At 43.7% G+C, this 23,252-nt stretch overlaps 1 protein-coding gene across 1 annotated transcript in view; it reads left to right on the forward strand.

Moving 5' to 3' along the window:
* The first annotated feature begins 14,953 nt into the window (after positions 1–14,953).
* STK32B (serine/threonine kinase 32B) overlaps positions 14,954–23,252 on the forward strand; it is a 313,103-nt gene continuing 304,804 nt past the window's right edge. Inside the window, exon 1 of the mRNA XM_039540819.1 lies at positions 14,954–15,375. Coding sequence (XP_039396753.1) covers positions 15,297–15,375 — 79 coding nt within the window. The 5' untranslated portion in view covers positions 14,954–15,296. The remainder of the gene's footprint in view (positions 15,376–23,252) is intronic.

The raw sequence follows: 23,252 nt of genomic DNA on the forward strand, positions 1-23,252 counted from the left end.
GAGGCATGAGCGTGTACAATAGTGGCCAGAGCAGGGGAAATTGAGATTTAAGGATCCAGGATTCTATTCCCAGCTCTGGGGTGTGTGTGGTCCTATATCAGAGCAGAAGGAATCAGGACTCCTGGAGTTAGCTTATGAACACACACAATACAAAGACTAAACCCAGTGACTCCCAGTCACTGTGCTGTAACCACTAGATAAGACTCCCCACTAGAGAGAACAGAAAGATATAAGGGTCATCTCTGGATGCGTCTTTGCAAGGAACTAGAACCCAGGTTGTCTCTTCCATGGGTTGCTGCATTTTGTGATGTCATTGTCTGGGAAATGTTTCCTCTTTAACACCTGATGGCTCTTTCACCTGCAACTTAGCAAACAGTGCTACAAGCTCAGCAGTCTGCCCACTAGTTTGTTTCCATACACAGCAGCTGACATGATCTTCTGAGCTGCAGGCCCAGGGTACAAGGGCACACTAAACCCATTATTATCCAGAGAGAAAGAGAACCGATTGGCTTCCAGTGGGGGATACCAGTAAGATGTCATTGTGTGCTAGGCCTACCTAGGGGGAAGCACAGTTTGATCTTGTCAAGGCACCTGAACCAAACACAAATTTATCAGCTTTTCTACTTGCTGAAGAGGGTTCACAGGTGAGTGTTACTGCCATTGGATTACTCATTTGTTTTCTCCAACCTGTTCTCACATCTGTTAAGCTCCTGTTCACCTATATTCCCCCAACGTTAGTACACTAAGGACTTTCTGTAGACACAAACCTGTTTAGCTGGAACTACTTTTTTGTTTTATAGTGAGAAAAAACAAGGAAGAACTTTGATTTTTATTTGTGTACTGTGCTTTGAAATCTCTAGGGCCTAGTCTACACTAGTGCTCTAAGTCAATGTAAGTTACACTAGTTAAGTTACATATGTAACGTAACTTAAATCGATGTAGCGTACATCGACTTAAAGTGGTATCTACACCACACAATGTCAGCGGGAGATGCTCTCCCATCGACAAAGCTTCAGCCTCTCATTGAGGTGGATTAATTAAGTCAACAGGAGAGCGCTTTTCCATTGACTTATCACATCTTCACTAGACCCGTTAAATTGATGCTATTGCATCAATCGCAGTGCTACCAATTTAGCCCATAGTGTAGACAAGGCCTAGGAATCTGCTTTCTGTGGGAGGTAGCTGACATTTTGTATTCAGTTCAGATACAGGCTGCTACAGAGGAAGCTCACTCTCTGCTTTCTCTGATGGAAGCATTAGTTCATTACAGAGCTCTGTATGCCACAGGGGGCTTTTCTAGGTGTATGGAGTGTTGTGGAAGGTGGCACAAAATTGGGGGTGAGCAAAATTCACATAAATTACCTAGGAACGAAGCTTCGGCACAGCAAAAGAGATGAGTGGATGCAGGAGGACTATGAATGGAATTAATGGGAGACTCTTGCCATGGGTGCCATTGGGCCTATGCGGAAATAAGAGACAAGTTTTATCTTGGTTTTTATCATTGCCACCGGAATTTTAGTATCCATATCTCCTGTGAGGGAGATGACTGTGTCGCACCACCCAAGGAGACCATTTATACTTGTCCCTCATCCTTCCAGGCACACAAGTGATTGCAATCTACTCCCTTTCCAGTTCATCCTCCACTGTCATTGCTATCTCTAAGCAGCAAGGCTGAATGTGGCACAGATTTTGTGTTCCACTTAGTCGGTTTCATGTCTTATACTTCCCTTGTCTGTCAGCATGTCTTGAGATACTTATCACTGTAAAATGCCACAGTGAACAAACCTGCTGGTTTACTGCACACAAATGAATGCTTTGGCAGTATTTCCCCCCCTCCTCAGTATAATCATTATGTCAATCATCTTTTGAGACTATAATGAACTCTGCAGGTAAAGTCCTCTCTTTAAATAAATGCATTACTTTGCTCAGTTTATTCAACACTGAGATTACAGACTACAAAAGTGTGTCCTCTTTCCCCTCTGTAAGTGAACAAGCTTTGTGTATGAAGATTTAATGTAACCGTGTCCTTTCCTAAGACTGATACTACTTACTTCTCATTGCTGCATTTTTTGGTCTCAAGTGCCAAGTCTATCTAGATTATGGATTGTGATGTAAAAATCTCTAACTAGCTGAAAATTTGGCAGCAAATATGTTAGCAGGCTTTCTAAAGGAGATATTGGGAACACTTGAGGAGCTCTGAGGATTAGAATCACTTCACATTTAATATTTAGCACTTCAGTCTACATGAATATTTCAAAGACGTTGTTAGATGCTATCTTGAATCTTAAAACAAGACTTTCCACTGCTCTGACCCACGTGTGACCTTCTCTAGTCAATCACCATTTACAAGCTTTTTTGTCGGTTGGCCTTTGCATTTAAAAGGGTTGCTTCCTGAATGGCAATGCAAGGGAGTGTTATAGGAGTACTCTGTTCCTCTATCACTCACCTGGTCTCTTTCATATCTTGGGACCAACAATAAAACTGCAAACAATATCTGTAAATAGCTGATAGAAAAGGTTAAGTAGATGGCACTCAGGAATATGCAGCGTAGGACCAATAGAAACGTGTGTGTACTCCAAATAGCTACCTCTGTGCAGCTTTTTACATCAGCAAGGAGTAGACGTTTTGCCCTGAACCTTCTATGTTCTGTAGTACATCCAAGGCTGGATTAAGGCAATCTAGGGCAGCGGTTCTCAACCTTTTCCTTTCTGAGGCCCCAGCCAACATGCTATAAAAACTCGATGGCCCACCTGTTCCACTACAACTCTTTTTCTGAATATCCAGTAGATTAAAAGCCAGGGCTAGCATTAGGGGGTAGCAAGCAGAGAACTGCCTGGGGCCCCAAGCCTCAGGGGCCAGCAAAGCTAAATGGTTTGAGCTTTGGCTTCAGCCCAGGGCGGCAGGGCCCAGGCTTCAGCTTCAGCCCCAGACCCCAGTGAGTCGAACACTGGCCCTACTCTCTGGTTTATTTTGGCACCCCCCCGAAACCTGCTTGTGACCCCTAGTTGAGAACCACTGATCTAGGGCCCTAGGCACACTGCAATACTGGGCACTTCCAGACCTGTGCAGCTTCATACCCCTGGAGTGGCAGTGTAGCCCCTCCTCCTATCCCAGAGTCCCCTTAATCCCCTGCAGAATTGGCAGCAGGGGAGCTTCCTCCTGATAGAAACACCAATCGGGTTCCCTCCGCACTGCAAAGAGGCGGGGTCACAGCTACTCATCTTAGGAGTGGGAGTGAATCTTCATGAATGGGTGGACACGGCGTGTTGCACTTTCCCTGCACCACAAACCGCATCCTGTGTTAGAGTGGCATTGACAGAACCATGCTAGAGTAGTAGATGTAGAAGTTAACACTTGGAGAAGGATGAACTCTTGTGAGCAGGGGATGCCTCCTTTCAGAAGCTCCTGTCCTTTAATTTGCCCTGCCATGATGAACTGGGGAGCTGCTTGTTTGCTGGCAGGGAAGAGGAGTTTTGTTAATAGCAGAAGCACTGATTTATTCTTTGTGCATTCTGAATGTTGAAAACATTACATTTCAAGGAAGCCTGCACAAATGGTGATTGCTCATTACAACCAGCAGCCATGCTGGACTCTGCTCACCATGAAGGGAAGGAAACATAAAGCTAGTCTGCTATCTAAAACCCAGTGCTACAAAATTGAACAGTAAGATCCTGCAGAAGTGAGGTTTGTTCTGTCATGTTTTCCTCTACCTTCCGTTCATGACAACCTTGACCCGTGTCTTTTAATAGCAAGGGTGTTTTGCCCTGGACTTCAATGGGAGCATGATTCACCCACTGGATGTTGAAGGGAGTTAGCACTGCACAGGACTGGGCCCATACATTTGTCAAGTGGTAAATTCTACTTATCATGGTATGCAAATACCAATTTCCTAGACCAATGGATTTAATAACTTAACTGTGCAGGAGTCACTCTCCTTAACCAGTTTTATACCAAGCATCTGTTGTTCTATCAGGTCCATAAAGGGAAAATTCCATGTCAAAAAAGACATAAAAAAAGGAATAGGAAGGAACATTACTATGTTCCCAGGTAGTTTCATGAGCCTTAGTAATATATGTAGCTATGCAAAGTAAAGGCTGACTCTGCAAACTCTTACTACTTGGAATAGTCCCGTGAACTCAAGTGAAGCTAAGGGTTTGCAGGCTGTGATCCTGAAATAACACAGGTAATTGCATTTAATCTTTACAGGTCTGATCCTGCACCACTGAAATCAATGGGTGTATTGCTTTCTGTGTGGGCAGCAACAGGACCTTCAGCTGATCACTTATCGACCTCTGAAATCTCCTTAGGTCCCCTTCTATACAATATCATAGCTGTTAACTGTCCTCTGAAGTCCTCGGTATTAGTTATTGCCAGTATGCTGGACTAGATGGACCAAAAGTTGTATCCAGGATCTCAAATCTTATGTTGCAAGCACGCTATAGTTAGCTAATAAAACAGTAACTTTGTGTTTAAAAATAAATATTTGCTGTATTAGTCTGAGACTCAAATTAAATGCTTATCTATTTATAATGATCGACACTTGAGGACCTCTGAAAATATTTGTAGACTATTTGTGATAGGAATTAGCTGATAAATTCCATTTTGTCCTATTGACTGTCTGCATATAGTTCACAATCCAACAAAGCCAGTATATTTTAAGTGTCTGTGTGGTCTCTTGCTCAGTTTATTGAATGAAGCTATTGAGGAGAGAGGAAAGGAAACAGCATGGGTACCCAAAACACCAATTTGTATACTGGTTTCTGCTAGAATATAAATGAGAGTTTGCCAAGGATCAGCTGATACACAAGGGAGGAAAAACTCCGTGATCAAAGCAGTCATTGGCAGCCCTGATACTAATTTTTTTAATGTATGCCCACACTCCACTCAGATTCCAAATGTTTAATATCACTGTCTGTACCACGGGACAGAGGTTTCGGAAGTATAATGGTAAAAGAAAATTTCTTAAACACAGAGCGTGCCATTGCAATTCTAATGATCATGGAAGGTACTTAACTCTTGTAAGCAAATGGCTGCTGCCAAATGCCCTTCTTCTTGTTGGGAAGCGTAACCCATACCTGCTCGGTCTAGGGCTCTGCCCTCTTCTCTTGCAGGTTGATGAGATTGCTACAAAGTTGGGTCTCTTCGCTCAGGCAGGAGCAGGTCATGCTTTAAAATCCAGAATCCCTGAGTTTAATCCTCACTGCTGATGACACTCCCAGGGGTGTTGTGTCTGAAGTGGTGGGATGTAAGGGCAATTTGAGCTGGGTGGACCTCTATGATGTGGCTCAGCCATCACTGGAGGGAGTCAGAGCACCACGCTGAGTGGGTGGGGGTTACACAAGCAGAACTGGCTCCGTGTGAAGACAGTGACTCAGTAGCTGTGCTAAATTTGTGATCAAGGGCACATTGTGCATAAAGTCCTAATGCCTCCAAGTGCTTCTGCTGGGAGGGGCAGGTGGGCTGGGACTTAAAGCCATAATGCTTCACAAAATTGTAATAATATAGTACCTTTCATCCAACCACTTCAGGCCACTGTGAAGTAAGTAAGGACGATTATGGCTGTTTTACTGGTGGGTAAACTGAGGTATGCATAGGTTACATGATTCAACCACGGACAAGCAGCAATTCCAGAACAGAACCTGCTCTTTTGGTCAAAATCAAATATGTGTCACTAAATTAAGATGTTCGTGATTGCTTTGAGTAAAGAAATGACTATGGGGCAAATTCACTGGCTGGCAGGCAGAATGAGACCACTGGGATGAATAAAATATGATTAAGTGTAGCCTCAGCTTCTTGTTAAACACCAGAGCTGTGCGAATAACTGGTCTTCCAGTTTGCTGCCAAATCCAAACTTTTTATTTTTTTTAAAAAGTTTCAGGTCAAACACAATATTTCATCTTGACTTTGAGCTTTAAACTTTTTCAGTTAAAATGACTTTTTATATTTTAAACATTCTGAAAATGTCAAAATGAAACACTTCAATTTTAGTTATTTTTTTTTAACTGAAACAATGGTTTCATACATAAGAACATCCACATGGGGTCAGATCAATGATCCATCTAGCCCAGTATCTTGTCTTCCATCAGTGGCCCATATCAGGTGCTTCAGAGGGAATGAACAGAACAGGCAATCACTGAGTGATGCATCCCCTGTTGTCCACTCCCAGCTTCTGGCAATCAGAGCCTAGGGACACCTAGAGCATAGGGCTATATCCTTGATCATCTTGGCTAATAGCTGCTGAAGCATTGACCCTCCATGAACTTACCTAGTTCTTTTTTGAACCCTGTTATAGTTTTGGCCTTCACAACATCCCCGGCAATAAGTTCCACAGGTTGAGTGTGTGATATGTGAAGAAGTTCCTTATTCCTTATTCACTTTCTCTACACCAGTCACAATTTTATAGAGGCCTATCATATCCTCTCTTAGATGTCAACACCAATCAGCATTTTTTGTCTCCCCAAAAAGGTTTCAGTCAAAATTTTTCACCCAACTCTATTCAGCACTGACCAGACATTTCTGAAGTGCCAGTCTTTTAACCCCTCCCACAGCAAGATCCACTGACAGTGGGGACACTTGTTTGTGAAAGGGTGTGATTTGCAAAGAATTATGCTGCTGTGTTCATGCACAATGGGGAGCATCAGAGGTGAATCAGTTAATCTCGTTGACAGTAAAATTTCACTCTTAATGCTGCTACCATTGACCCACAATAATGTAGTTCTTTCCACTTGATATAAATAGGTAAACAGCCACTAGCCATATTTACCTCACATACACTTCAATTTTAATCACCAAGCATCTGCATTATTCCCTGCAGCTCTGCAACAAGGAAGTGAATTATTTTACACTGTAAAAGGGGGTAACACATCATTCTAAAGATAATATACCCTCCCTGGGCTCAAGGTATCCCCTACATTCATTGGTATGCATATTCCATAAATATTTGTGGAGATTTTTTTCTTTAGGTGAAAGAAAGGCCATGGACAAAATCTGCTCTGTGTTTTGGCGGTGCAAATCTGGAGTAGTTCCAGCAGGATTATTCTGGATCTATATTGATGTCAAAGAGCAGAATTTGCTGTCGTTTTGCACAACGTTGCAGTACAGGTTTGAAGTGACACTTCTCCATCCCACCTCTCCATCCAATTCTCAATAAACTTCTTAGCTAATACAAGAGAAGCATTAACTATATTATAAAATGAAGCAGCCTACTATGGTGAATGTTAAGAAGAGCTTTAACACTGCCATCACGGACAAATTTCCCTGGATAATTTATTTCAGGTGGAAGACTATCATCACCCAAAAAGGGGGGAGGGAATGGGAAGGAAATCACAATCACCCCAAGTCAACACACATGTTCTGAAGGAAGGCAGCAAGATTCCATTATCCGAGCTTAGGTGCCTAGGTGGGTCATAAGTAATTTGTGTGGGAGTAGGACAAGTGAGTCGGGGAAGATCTCTGTTGGGGAGGGAAAGCAAAATAGTAAATATTTCATTTATTTCCATCTGCCTGTGCATGAGCCAGATGCAGTGGGAGGGAGGGACAGAAGTAAATACAAGGGCAGAATTAAAAACAGACACTGAAAATATGAGTTTTCATTTGTTTTTTACTAAGATGAAGAATTAAACAGCATTTATTCAGTGAGGCCAGGATTTCACCCATGCAGTATAGGAAAACTGGAAACGAGTACTTGGAGGAGGAAATCTCCTCCCCCTTCATATGGAGTTCAATTAGAGCAACCAAGTCCGTTCTGCTATTTTTCTTCAACTAGGGCATAGTCCTGGGAGGTGCTGAGTGCCCTTGCCGGTTTATTTAATAAAGCCCCGAAGCCCACGTTTAACTCTTTTTGACTTCAGTGGGATTTATGCATGTGCTTAAGAGCTGCTTTGAATATGGGCCAAAATCAACAGGAACTGAGGTTTTCAGTATCTCAAAGGATCAGATCCCTAGTGTGTGTTTGTCAAAGGAGCTAGACATAACATTTTAGTGAAACTGAACCTAAGATGCGAAATGAACTAAAGAAGCCCTCCCAAAGCCATTTGTATTTGAGGGAATCATATAAATTTGGTTTTTGCAATAAGAACGAGATCTTCTTTGAAGAAGTTTAAATCTCAAAACCAAGCTAGCTTGTCAAGAAACCCGAAATGTCCTATTTTCAGACGGATAGAAATCATTACCTGCTTCCATGTTTCTTTCTGGATACGAATCCCCTTTTGAGTAACTGCAATCTGAACCTGGTGATAAGAGGAGGATATAAATCTATTTTAATTAAAAGTAGAATCACAATCCCTTTAAAGCAAGACAATAAACTATTCTAGTGCACTGGGAATAAGATGACCAGATTTCTGGATGACAAATCTAGGGTATTGTGGAGCAGGTGTTGTGAATTCTTATCAGAGGTTTGAGGAAATATGTTACACCGATAAGAGAGAGAGATTTATCATTGCATTGTATATAAGTAAGCACTAATATCTCAACAGGGAATGGTTACATGTGAAATAATTACACTTCAGAACAGGAGAAGAGTGTAAGGGGAGAACAAAGTACCTTCAGCTTTCTGCAGCTTGCCATGTTTCATCATAAATGACATCTAATTCACAGATTTATTTTCTAATATCTGTATCAATTATATTAATGGGCCATATAAAAGTCACTTTTAAAACTGTCTGTGGTTCTCAGTAATTTTGCATCACAGAAATGGTTTAATAACCTTTCTCTAGCTAGAATTCCCTTGGACTTAAAACCATGTGCTATGCAAAAAGTTACATGGCCACTAAAGAGGGCTGTCCTGCCTGATACTTACATTGAATGAATATTGATGTTAATTGCCCTTGTTGTAATCAGACATGTCTGTGTCTGGGAGGATGGGGGATTCCTCTGTGGAATATTTGCTTAATCTAGGGAAAAAAGAGCAAATATTTACTTTAGTAGATCTAGCTTTATATTCTGTGTGTATTTGAAAAAGAGAGAGAGAGAGAATATTTCCCACCTCTTTCTGCCCGCCCTCCATTTTCAGATGCAGTAATTTCAAGAATGAAAGACGTATTAGAGTCACAGAATATGTGGTAGTGATTGCATAGTCCCATTGCAATTGACGGAAGTGAGGGTTCAACTGGGCAAGGTGTTCAGCATTCTGCCCAGGATCCAGCAAACACGTAAATATGGGCTTACCTCTCAGCAGGAGAATCGTCCTGATGATTTCAAATCAGCAGAACTACTCATGCTTAAAGTGAAGCACATGCTTTGCTGACTCAGGGCCTATGCTTAGTTGTAAGGGTCGGCAGGATCAGACCCCTAATTTTCAAAGGGCTCTGGTGCCTCCTTATGGGGGTCCTCCTAATTAATCTGGGTAAACTGGCTGACTCCTTAATGCATTGACATTCATCACTCACGATTTCTCCTTTGGCACTCCGCATAAGTCGTGTTGTGCAGTGCACTGGAGTGGAAAGCAGAGCTGCATTAGGGAGCTGGCAACTCATTCAACTGCAACAGAGTCCACTCACCTCCCTTGATGTGGGTGGGAACATAAATTGTTGTGGCGAGCACAGGGGCCTAACAATGAAGAGAGTACATAGCAGAAGAGATGTGAGGGTCAGGTTTGAGCCTGAGAAATGGAAGACTGAAGGGAAGAGAAGAGGGAGGAGAAATGCAGTAATAAGGCAGAAGTAAGGGGAGAGGGGACTGGGGAGCAGACAGATGGGAAGGCAAGAGAGAACTAGAAATGAGTGAGACTCAAGGGAGTGGAGAGGAAAGGAGAGAACTAGAGAGGGAATGAAAGGAGGGACAGACAATGGAGCATCCAGGGACAGATTTTCCTCCTGTGACTCATGCTGGCTAGTAGTTTGGTTTAGTTGTTTTCTGAGCAGGACTACTCAGCATGAATGTGAGGGTGGGGACAGAGCCCTATAAGTAATGGGAGATTGAGAAAGCTAAGAATACAAAGAAAGGAGATGAGGCTTTACAAAGAACGAGAGGGAAATATATAGAAGAGAGAATAAACTGGGAAAGAACAATGGAGAGGAAGATGGAAAAATGAAGGAGTGAGAAAGAGAAGGGGTTGCAAGGAATGGATACAAAGAAGGCAAGATGTACGATAAGGGTATGGCTACACTTGCAGATATACAGTGCTGGGAGTTAAACCTGTCTTCGTACAGCTGAGTAGGGAAAGCACTGCAGTCTGTCCATACTGACAGCTACCAGCACACTGTCGTGGCCACATTTGCAGCATCTGCAGCAGCATAGGGAGCGGTGCATTATGGGCAGCTATCCCAGCGTTCAAGTGGCTGCATCGTGCTTTTCAAAAGGGGTGTGGGGTGTGGTGGAGTGTGACAGGGAGCGTGGGGGAGAGAGAGTGTGGATTTTTGGAGCCGACACTCTGTCAGCAGCTGCCTTGCAAGTTCCGACCCTCTCCCCCACCCCTCTCTCACTCACTGAAAGCAAACAGCAGCTGATAAGCAGCCTCCCCAAAATTGACCTTCCCGGGCTCCGTGCTGCTTCTCTCCTCAAGCCCCCTCCCTCCCCTCTCTTCAAGCAAACACTAGCTGTGGGCGTTCCAAAGGGAGACCCCTGCCTGCCTCTGCTCATTCACAGCAAACAGTAGCTGTGTTTGTTTTTTTTTGATAAGCAGCTTCAGGAGCCCGGAGTTCACAACAAAACAAAGAGAGGCATCACAACAAAACAAAGAGAGTAATCTTTACATAAAAGGATTATGGGAAGCTTCTGGAGGTCAGTTACAGCATACTAAGATTATTCCCTGTTTACACTGGCACCTCAGCACTGCAGCAGCAGCGCTATACTCTTTATTCCTCTCTTGGAGGTGGAGTACAAGCAGCGCTGTAGCCAGGGAGATACAGCACTGTATGTGCCTTGCCAGTGTGGACGGGGAGTGAGTTACGGCGCTATAAAACCACTAACAGCGCTGTAACTCTCAAGTGTAGCCAAGGCCTTAGTGTGCCCAGAGGCACCAACTAAGGTTGGGGTCCATTTGTGCAAGGCATTGTAAACACACAATGAGAGGCTGTAAACTCCCTGGGGAGGAACAATCTACATAGACAAGAGAGACAAAACATGAGAATGACAACAGGCCCAGAGGCAAAATGACTTGCCCAAGGCCACACAGCAGGGGAGTGGCAAAGCCAGGAAGTAGAGGTGGGTAAATAACTGATTTTTTTTTTGGTTCAATTGCAGTTCAAAAACTTGGGGGGGAAAAAATCAGGTTGGCCTGAATTGAATCTGAAAAACTTTGACAAATCAAAAATGTGCATTTCTCAGGTCAAACAAAATGCATAATTCAACCCAAAACATTTTGCTTCCAAGCATTTTTAGAATCCTAATGTGACAAAAGTGTGGGAGGATTGTCCATCCTCTAACTTTTAGAGTAGTGGTTAGAACTACTGGGGTGCGGGAGACCCAGATTCAAATCCCCACTCTGGAGCAGTGATTTGAATACAGGTCTCCCAGCAAAGTGTTCTAACCAGCAAGCTATAAAGTCATTCCCCGTCTCTGCCTCTGGCTCAATGTCTATTGAAGTATTTTATACAATGCGAACCAGCTTGCACAGGAGAGATTCAGACCCATCTCAGAATAGCCAATAGCTTTGTGATTAGGGCTGCATTGTATTTTTGTTAACTACACTTAGTTTCCCTGACAGAAAAGGGAAGGCCAAAAGGAACTAGCTGGAGGATGTGAAGGGGAAGTGGAAGGAGAAGGTTATTATTATTTTTTTTGTTTGGAATAAAAGAAGTCCACAGACAGACCCAAAATTAATATTCATCCACTGTAAAAGTGGCCTGCAAAGGGAAAGATATGCCTGCAGCTTTTGTTTTCCCCCCTGAAAGGATTGTTTTAAATGTCAGGAATATAAAGTTTTGTCTTCCTTGTTTTTGCTTTTTGTGGATCACAGAACTGAACTAGGCCTTTTCCCGCGCCCATAGGCACGGGAACTAGGGTGAGGGGGGTGCTGCAGCACCCCCCAGGTTTTATGTGGGGCCCTGCTCCCAGCCCTGCATGCTGGATCCCGACCGCTAGCCCTATGCCTCTGCTAATGGCCCTGCACGTGGGCTCCTGGCCCTGTGCTCAGGGTTCTGGACCACCGTCCCCACACCTCCGGCCCTGCACCCTGGAGTCCCGGCCATGGGTCCCAACTGCCGTCCCTGCGCCTCCGCTTCTGGTCCCATATGCAGCTGCCGACCCCATGCCTGGGCCGTGGGTCCTGGCTGCCATCCCCATACCTGTCCCCAGCTGTGGCCCCAGCCTTGGCCCACTTACCGTTGTCTGGGTTCCCCCCTCCCAGACACATGACCCTGATCCCAGCCCCAGCTTGGGGGTGGGGTTGGACAAAGGTAAGAGAACTGGCTTTCAGCACCCCCACTCTTAAAAATGTTCCAGCTCCACTGCCAAGGACTCCGTTGGGGTGCGGGGGGTGGGGGTATCATTAACAACTCTTGTTGTGGAAGATATTTCACCCACATCTTGTCAGCATTTGAGCTAAAGAGGTTTAAACAGTCAGACTGAAAATCTAGATTTGATTCTCTTGTCTGTCAGAATGCCATGATGTCACCAGTTCTCCAGTGCTCCACAGTGTCCTCTAGTGACACCAAAGGAATCAAGACCTGTTATTTCTAATGTGTGTGGGGAGGGGAAGGGGAAGGTGCAGCCCATACTTTAAAACCACTTGTTTAGGAAAAGAGTGCACAAACACATTCTCCTGTCCCAGGTCACCTTCAGGCCCAAGTATTAGGTATGGTGAAAAGGACCATTTCAATGTCCAGCTTGCTGTTAAAGAGGAAATAATGCACAAAAGCTGTTGCCCACACCCTCTTGCCATCCCCTGTGACAGTCCTTTCCACAGTATTCCTCTCTTTTCTGATGCATATAGGGCCTGATCTAAAGCCTGCTGAAGCCAATGGAACAATGAGTTTTGGATCAGCCCCATAAGGTGAGAGTGGCTGGGTCCAAACTCCTTAAAATAGACTGTGGTGTGAGATGAAAGGGGCCCCTCCCTCTTCCTTTCAGCAAACCAGGTAGGACATGGGAGTGAAACTGTCCCTCCCACCCCAAATCCAAAGCCAGGTGGGACATCTGAGCTAAAGCATGGCTGCTGGTACCAGTGAACCTATTTAGGCTCAACAGACACTGAACTATAAACTGCAGAGGAAAAGTTACTGGAAATCTCTACGTCATCTTTTTTTATGAGGTTTCTTCTTTTTCTGCCAGGCCTGCAAGCTTCCTATTTGTCACCTATTGCTTAGCCCGAAATGAAGTCATTCCTCACACAGGCTGTTTTCTTCAGTTTTTTCTAGCAGTTCACATTTCAGACTTGTCATAAGTGATTTGGATTTTTTATCTTCCTGCCAGATCAGCGCCTGCATCTGCAAGTTCCAGTAAACCTGGTCCAAAATATGAAATCCATGGCTCCACAAATCAAGGTATTCAGCAAGAAGGGCCTAAAATGAAATCAATTTTGGAGTCATAAGATAGGGTCAGTCCCTCAGTCAAATTGTTGAAGTAAAGCTTTAAATAGCGGAACTACAGTTGATCAATAGCTAGCTTCTTTCCTAGAATAAGATTCATTGTCTCAGGTTGCTATCATGCCTTCTTTAAAGCAAAATTAATCTCTTCTTGCAAAAGACGGATCACAGGCCAAAGCCTGTTCACTTAGTGAAGCCAAGTTATATGAAACATGGCTGCATTTGTTTATAGGAATTTACATGAACATTTCTTATTTCAGTTCATTTGGGTACAAAATCCCTAAAGTTCCACACCCCAAGAAAGGTTTGTGACTCTTGGCCAACTTTCAGATTTGTAATGAAGTCCCAAGCCAGGTGGGTATGAAAGCCTTGTTACAAAAGTCTCAAATGCTTCTAGAAAAGTGGTCGATGCAGAATGTCTGAAAGTGCTGCTGCAGAATGTGAGCATTGGAAGTAGTTTAATTATGGCAATGATAGGACAGTATATCCTAGTGGATAGGGCATCAGAGAGAAGATCTGGGTTTTTTTCCTGGCTCTGCCACTGAACTTTTGTGTGACCTTGGGCAAGTCACCTCCCCTTTTTGTGCAGTTGTTTTTCCCATTTGTTTTCTGTTTGTCTTGTCTCTTTAGATCATGAATCTCGCTCATCTGGCAGAGTGGTCCAAATTCTGAGTTTGTTTATGCTTGGTGTGCCAGGGTAGAAGGCGAAGTCTATACACTTCCAGCAGTGGAATGAACACCCATGGATGTCAGGAGATTTGCAGAGATCTAGTGGGGAATGTGATCTTTTAACAATTAAAATTTAATTATTTTTTGTTTATTGCCTTATGGTCACTGTCATCACTGTCTGTCTGAGAAAGCTGCTCCCCTTTAGGCATTGCTATCCCTGCCCTTTGTTTTTCTTCCTTCCCCATCTGCATTTCCAGGCCCGCTGACAGAAATTCCGGAGGGAAGTGCGGGGGTGGAGCCCGGGTGGAAGTGACAAATCTGTTACTTCCGGGACTACCCGCGCTGGCCAATCGCGCCAGCCTGTGGGGCCCCCCAACGCGCGGGGCCCGGAGCAGTCTCGCGTGCCTAGGAGCCCTGCAGCCTGCCCGGGTGATTTAAAAGGACTGGGGCTCCTGGGCTCTTTTAAATCATCCCTGCCCCTAGGCAATTGCCCCCTTTGCACCCCCTGTCAGCGGGCCTGCGCATTTCCCTGTTTCTCTTCTTCTTTGCAGCAATTCCCAACCCAGAGGCCTTCACTCCCCCAGCCACACTGATCCTTTCCACTAAACTGGTCACAGTTAAATAGTTTAATCTTGACAATCAAGTGGGTTTTAGAGTAGTGTGATGGGGTGTCCACCCCCACAATAGCCTAGAAGGGGTTAATGAGGCTGAGAAGGGACCAATTAACTAGATAGGCCACAGCTGAGAGGAATTAGGTGGCCTAAGTAGTCCCCTGAATGATGAGGGAGCACAGCTGAGAAGGAACAAGTGGGGCTAGTATCAACAGCAGAAATGGGCTGCAGTGAGGGAGTCTTGTAGCCACTTCTTAGACAGAAGGCTACGTACTTATGGGAGAGGGTGTAGGAAAAGGCAGTGAGGTTTAAGACAGTGCAGACCCTGACTGCTGATTAAAGGGTACCTGAGCTGGAGCCCAGAGTAGCAGACAGGCCTGAGTTCCCCTACCAGCGCCTGGGGAAGCAGCACAGATGGGAAGACTTCTGGAGACAGTTTGCATGGAAAGACTTTGATACCCCAGCAGGGGGAAAACACAGAGTGACCTGGTCAGAGGCCAAGCCATGAAGAGAAAGCACTCTGAGTTGCAGAGAGAGAGAGGGGCAGCAGGGCATGTGGATGAGCAGCAGAAGGAGGCATCAGACCTGGAGGGAGCTAATCCCCAGAGCAACCAAGAGGAAGTGCCCTGGTGGTGAGTGGAACTCTGTGACAAGCAGACACTCCAATTGGATTATTAGGATACAGGGGAGTTTGCCCCAGCTAAGTCACAGTTTCATACAGACTGAGGCAGACATTACTGCATCAGTTACACTTGGGTCATGTTTGGAAGGTCATCTCCTTAACTATTTGGACCAGAAACTTTTTAAAAAATGAAAACATCGTTTCTCCAGACTTTGAATAGGTTATCCAGGGCACATAAGAACATTCTGTGGGTGGAATCCAGCTGGTGTGCTGAATATTTGACACTCTTGATTAAGGCAATAAATTAATTGTGGCAGAGACTCTCTCTGCCCACCACAATGGGGTCCTGCCCTCAACTGGGGCCTATAGGCATTGCCTGCGATACCACTAACTATATAAGTCTATGTGTAGTAGGGAATTTTGAAAAGGAAATGCTCATTTGTGTGTGACTATTCTTTCTACTCTCCACTGACTGGTGCATATTAACTTTTGAATGTTTCTTTTTCAATTTATACAATATGGACCTGCTATTGTAGACACTGAGGCACATGAGTAATTTTACTTATGGGAATAGCCCCTTGAACTCAGAGTAAATAAAGTTACTCCCAGGCCTAACTGTTGCAGGACTAGGCCTTGCTGCATGGTTTTCTTATTGTATAGAGCCATAACATACTTCTGTTAGTGCTCGTTACCATTAATTATTAATAAGCAATCTGTAAGTCTAGCTTTTAACAGCACACTTATATAAATGGGATTGTGATTTTGCTGGACATAAGTAAAACTTCATATTCCTTCAGCAGAACTGCTTAAATAAACATGCTACTATAACCATCACATCAGAGCAGCAAGAATGACCAGAGTTAGTAATGAAGTGTTAGTGTAAAGTGTTTGCTGAAGTAGTCAAATTTGTATTTGATAAATCTAAGAGAAACATGTACCTGTGGCAAGGTTTTATGTTGCAGGAATTAGGGGTGGCTCCAGGCACCAGCACAGCAAACACGTGACTGGGGCAGCAAGCCACAGGGGGCGGCCTGCTGGTTGCTGTGAGGGCGGCAGTCAGGCTGCCTTTGGCAGTATGCCTGGGGGAGGTCCGCCGGTCCTGTGGCTTCGGCAGCAATTCGGCGGCGGGTACGCCAAAGGCGCGGGACCAGCAGATCACCTTCAGAAACGCCACCAAATCTGTCTGACTGCCATGCTTGGGGCGGCAAAAAACACAGAGCCGCCCCTGACAGGCATGTACAGTCTTGTGCCCCAATTCAGCAGAGCACTTAAGTCCACTTCTAAATGCTGTGCTGAACAGGAATGAGCTGAAGCAGATGCTCTGCTGACTCAGGGTCACAGTTACCTGTTCCTGCAGCCCACCTCAAATATCCCCCATCAGAAAGGCTTGACCTGCTTGGTGAGTTTTCCATTTCCTCAGAGAAAGATGATAATGCTTTTGGTGGGCCATCAGCTCACCTGTAGAGCAGTTACACTTAGCTGACAACAATTGTTCCTGTTAATGGGCTTAAATTGCAGCAAGGGAGATTTAGGTTAGATATTAGGAAAAGCTTTCTAACTGTCAGGGTAGTTAAGCACTGGAACAAATTGCCTAGAGAGGTTGTAGAATCTTCATCTTTGGAGGTTTTTAAGAACAGGTTAGAAAAATACCTGTTAGCAGTGGTCTAATTATTACTTAGTCCTTCCTTGAGTGCAGGGTGTTGGACTAGATGATCTATTGAGATCCCCCCCAGTCCTATGATTCTGTTATCCAGGGACTCAGATATCTAAGGGCTTTGAGAGACACTATGGATTTTCTCTTTTCTCATCGCTTCATAATTGCCTGGGAGAGGTGATGGTATTAACTTAACAATCTCTACTCTGTCTCTGAGGAACAGAACCCTCCCATTAGGAAGCACTGCTAGGACACTTCTGAAAGTGTGATAAAAGAAAAAGCTGGAAGCAAGATCATCTGAGATAAAAAAAAACAGAATCATGCCCTTAGAGGGATGTTCCTAGCATGAAAAGTGACTCTCAAAAAGGGTAGGAAGTCATCAAGCAAAGGAACACACAACTTTTGAAATGCTGTATGGAAATAGACAGGGCCGGCACAACCCATTAGGCAACCTAGGCGGTTGCCTAGGGCGCTAACATTTGGGGGGCGGCGACTGCGGTGGACGGATGTTCGGCCGCCGCGGTTGTCGGCACCATTTCGGGGGCAGGACTTTCCGCCGCCTCCGTCGGGGTGCCATTTTGGGGGCTGCTGGCGCTCCTGGAAATAGACCACTGCATGCTGTCAATGTTTAGCATGAGTGAAACTTTTGGAACTGGTGTGATCACAAACAATAGAGATTTTTACAGGAGAAACATGATTCCCTGAAGTAAATATTATAAGTAATGTCTATCTTTCCCGTTTACAAGAGACAAAAGCCTTTCTTCTGATGGATATTTGAAGGTAGGCTGCTCTGAAGATATTTGGCAAATGTGGAAATCAGAGAAGAGCCTCTACAAAAGGGAGAATTTAGTAGAGCTGATTAGAAAATGTGTCCCTCCATTTTTTTTAATTGAAACATTCCTAAAAAATTCTTGACCAACTCTGTTTTACTCTGAGTATCCAGAAAAACATTGACCCTGTGATGCAGCCTGTTGGGCTGTGGAATAGTCATCAGAAGAAGGTAGTGGAAGCTGCTTAACTTGGAGCCAGGTTATGATACCATAAAGTAATTCCACTAAAGTTAGTAGGACCACTTATGAAGTAAAGTGCTACTTGGCATGAGAAAAAGTATCAGACTCTTGAGACTTCTAGGTCTTTGTCCAGGCTTTAAAAACATTAGAAGATGTACTGTCAGGACCATGCTGCAATTTCATAGAGGTAATCCTAATATGGTTTTGCCACCACAGGTTTTGTGACATAATGGGTCTTTGCCACTCATAATTTCTATCATTGTTTGGATTTGGAAGACTCAACTGAAGGGGTCCATTAAAATGATTGCCCCCCCAAGCTCATAATAGAGTGCACTCATTGCAACTAAGTCTGAATAGTTTTATTTCTTCATTAGAGCTTAGATATTTAACTTGGATATAAATTAAATTTGGAAATCATCTGCTTCATACTCCATATTTATAAAGGCAAAACTGAGCTGGGTGCCCATTTGTTACCATGATCTCCTTCCAATTATCCATAATTTTCGGCATCTGTGTTCTCAAAATATTTTAGTTTTTTAATACCAGGGCTGTTTGATTCTGAAACAAACTCTCCATGAAGTAAATGGAAAAAAGAACACTTACCCAGGAAGTTTTTGAGCTACAATCTGGATGTGGTTCCAAAAGTCATAAATTGGTGGACAGTTGAAAAGCAAGTGTAGTGAAGTGCCAAGAACTTGGATTGTAAAACCAACAGAAATGTGATGAGAATAACCAGCCCAAAATCATTTCAGGGAAGCCTCTTTTTGTTTTTTTGTTTTGTTTAAATGGTCTAAGTTCTGGTTGCTGATGTGGCTGCTTTCAATGTAATTGTGAGACTCTAGTTTCTTTCATAATAACGGATCAGTTTCAATGGTAATTCTATCTCAGAAATGTTCTCTTTAGTGGAGCCCAGCTGCTGGAATGCTGGGACTAAAACCATGTTTTCTAAATTTGAAGAAGTGAACTTAGGTTACTAGTGTCTTTACAAATCAACTTGCCCCAAATAAGAAAAGATTAAGAGGGCCTGTTTGTTGCAATTCCTCAGCTGAATCACATCCCAGAATTCAAAGGACAGATTGTGCTTGGCCATCACATGCTTGAGCAATGGTAGGAGAGAGTGTAGGAAGCCTCCTCACCCTTACACAGATCATGTAAGGGCAGAATTGAAGCCCTTGTACTTCAGGGAGCCCAGTGACTGCTTCTGGGAACCAGAAAGGGAGGAAAGCAGGTAAGGATCATAACTTGCTCTCAGCACTCACCAGCTAGCAGATCTAGCTGGCTGTACAGGGGACAATAATGTGCACCTCAGAATGGGAACCAAGGGGTGACATCCAGCTTCTGTATGCTCAGGAGTTCTGCAATGCAGAATGTGCCCATAAGGCGAAGCGGCTCTGAATCAACCCCTACTATGAGTTGTGCCAATGCCCAATGGCACAAAATGAACTACCAGGACTTCTTATACCTCTAATATGCATGAGCTCATGTAGGGGGAGGCTGAATTTTACAAAGTGTTCAGCACTTGATTTCAGTGGGTGTGGAAGGGGCTTAGTAGCTTTTGCTCATCTTTCTCAGATGTCAGATTTTTCCTCCACAACAGAAGGCAGCAGAACCAAAGTACCAGAACATCCAAAAGAGATCCCAATGAGAATAGATCTCCACGCACTGCAGATTAGGCTGTGATGTAAACAACCATCAACCACTGAGACTGAAGCCAACATTTGTTTATCTGTTACTGTGGCAGACTCTTGCATAATTCAATGGCTCAAGTGTTCCTATTCTGTAATACTTTTAAGAGAGATCTTCTGATCCTATAACCTCTCTGCAACAAAAAACTGGCTTGTTACATAAAAATAAATGATCAGGCATTGAGACAAGATGAAAATCTAACTCTAATGCCATGAGTGAAGCTGCTTATGTATGTATCTCCCATGCCCCTCCATCCACCCCATCTTGTATCTTCACTACATTCCCTGAGTCTGCTTGTTCTCTCATTTACAATTATACCAGTTGTGACTTAACTCTGAAGTACTACGAGGTGCAACTAATTGTATGTAATGCACTTTGAGATCTCCTCTTTATCTGCCTCGCTACTTGCCTAGTTTTGTACCATACTGATGAAATTCTATATATGTGAAAAGTAGTTCTTATTGATGTATAAAGAGATGGCTGAAAAAGCTTAATAACATAATTACGCTAATCAATGGATTTTCTTGAGTACATCTCTGTGGTTCTCCTTTTCAAGGTAGTAATGATTAGAATCATTCCATTTGCATAACTTCACCCTAGGCATGAATCTTTTAGTGATGACAGACATTTGGTTTAAATGGATTTTTTTTTTTAAATCAAAGAAGGTGGAGGACAACTATTGGTTCACATCCTTGTGTTACATAAAGAAAAGCATTTGCTGCAGGACTTCAGCTGAGTAAACACGATGACACAATGTTCTTGCATTGCCCTTTTTAATTCCTACCACCTGTCCTGGATGAAGAATGGGCAGGATGTGCCATTTCAAGATGCCTGGCATGAAGAACTCTAGGGAATAATTGACACAGTCATAATTAATCAGGAAGATTAGGTAACAAATATGATGCCACACAAGAGCTTCTTTCTCAGTAAAAGAAAACTCTTACTTTTGCCTGGATTATTTTTTAAAAAGTAGGTGGATGATATGCTCCATGCTAACCTTTAGTTATCCTCAATAAAGAGTAATGGCATCCAACACACGCTGCAGCTGATCACTGTTGGGGTTAGCGAGGCATCCTTGCCTGTGTACATCATTGCACAAGGCCAAGATTTAAAAAAAAACGTAAGTGCCTAAAGTCAGGCTGCTTGATAAGTAGCCTGGTTTTCAAAGCTGCTGAGCACCCAACAGCTCCTGCTGAGGTAAATGGAGCTAGAGGCATTTACACCAGTGGAGGGGCTGGCAATGAATTCCTATCACTCTACAGGATTCTCAAAGATCCCATGAATGGTAGGATTTGTCTTCATGTCTGTAGCCAAAATCTCCCCTCTCCCACAGTGCTGCACTATGTGATGTTGAATGCCACTTGGATACAGCTAAATGAAATGGTGGTGTATGTATTGTGTGTTGTAAGCTCCTTGGGACAGGGATTGTCTTTGTTCTGTGTTTATACAACACCTTGCACAATGGAATCCTGATCTATAAATGGGCCTTGTAGGTGCTACAGTAATTCATAAAGCACTTTGGGCTCCTTTAGGATAAAAGGTTCTGTGTATATATAATTCACTTTACTATAGACTGGTAAGGTTCAAGATTTGGCCTGCTGCCACTATGCCTAGAAAACATGGTGGCATTGCTTATCTCGAATATGTGCCATAGTCTGTTCCATTTTAACATCATATTTCAACCCCCGCCCACTGCAAGAGGAAGCAGAAAAGTTCCTTCTAAAAAAAGTAGCCTTGACTTGTTCTTCAGCTCTTTATGCCTTAATAACTGTATAGAACCAGTTTGTCACAGGGCTGTACCAGAGAAAGGGCCAGAGATTAGGCCCAACACAATGTGGTGAGCATCGTCCAGCCCTGACGAGCTGTAGCAGTGTGCATGTGTCCCCAGCATCCCTGGAAGGTCCAGGAAGAATTGTGCCCTTAGTGTGGTGCTGTCTCCCCTTGCCCCTCCCCCCCAAGGTAACCAAGCCTTTATTATTTGTATTGCAGCAGCCACATGGTTAAGGACCTGATTGTACAGCACCTTGTACAAACCCAGAACACAAAGATGGGATGAGAAGATAATAAAAAGGTGCCCCAAGTAACACTGTGCTGGTGTTTCACGTTTGCATACTCTTTAAAATAGCTAATTAACTCTCACCCTTATGAGGCAAATGACTCATCTGAATTTCACAGAGGAAGAAACTGTTGCAGAGAGCTTCCCCTGGCGGTGGTAAAGCCAGGTGGAGCTGCCACTGTGGTTCAGTGGGGATAGTGAATGAATGAGCCCTAAATCTATAAGTTGTGGTCAGGATAAAAAAAAGCTCTCTTCCTCCTTTCCCTGGTCTCTACCCTGTAAACAAGACAAAATAAGCCTTTCAGAAAAAAGCATCTCCCTCAGTTGGGCTTGTTTCCCATGGTGTAAGGTAATCCCGTAGTAGCCTGATAGAATAGGTGAAGTATATAGCCTCTGCAGTATGACTCTGATCCAAAGTCAAAGGAAAATTCACATTGACTTCAGTGCATTTTGGATCAGGCCCCATAATAGTGGGAGCAACTACTGAACTTGTAAAAAGAACAAGGAGTCCTTGTGACACCTTAGAGACTAAAACATTTATTTGGGCATGGGCTAAAACTGACTTCATTGGATGCATGCAGTGGAAAATGCAGTAAGAAGAGAGAGAGATGTATACACACACACAGAGGACGTGAAAAAATGGGAGCGTCCATATTAACTATAACCAGTAATCAATTAAGGTGGGCTATTATCAGCAGGAGGGAAAAAAAACTTTTGTAGTGATAATCAGGATGGCCCATTTCGAACAGTTGACAAGAAAGTGTGAGTAACAGTAGGGAAAAAATTAGCATGGGGAAATAGGTTTTACTTTGTGTAATGCCCCATCCACTCCCAGTCTTTATTCAAGCCTAATTTAATGGTGTCCAGTTTACAAATTAATTCCAATTCTGCAGTTTCTCGTTGGAGTCTGTTTTTGAAGTTTTTGTTGTTGTTGGAGTATTGCAACTTTGAGGTCTGTAACTGAGTGACCAGGGAGATCGAAGCGTTCTCCGATTAGCTTTTGAATGTTATAATTCTTGACGTCTGATTTATATCCATTTATTCTTTTGCGTAGAGACTGTCTGGTTTGGCCACTATACAAGCTCTCCTTGAGTTAGGGTGCTAAAACTGATAGTGCAGCGGGGTAGCACAGGCTGTGGCGAGCAGCAGCACAGGCTAGCTGCTTCATGTACATACCACTGGGGTTCAGGCAGATTTGTGCATGGCATGGCTAGCCAATGCCACCCCTTGCTGCTGCTGCCCGTGATACCCTGGCTACTCTACTATTTTTATGGAACTAGCTCAATGACAGCTAGCTTGAGTGCCTACGCAAGCAAAGAATCACACCCCGAGCTCCAAATGGAGATGTAAGCATGCTCCACATGTCAAGGTACACCTTACTCCTATGTATAGAATATTCCCTGCATATGTTAGCAAACGTCACTCTAAAGTATAGGAATGGGTCCAGATTCTTCAAAAGGGACACTTTTTTGTAATGTAAA

Source organism: Mauremys reevesii, linkage group 5 (assembly GCF_016161935.1).
Source record: "Mauremys reevesii isolate NIE-2019 linkage group 5, ASM1616193v1, whole genome shotgun sequence".
Taxonomy (NCBI): domain Eukaryota; kingdom Metazoa; phylum Chordata; order Testudines; family Geoemydidae; genus Mauremys; species Mauremys reevesii.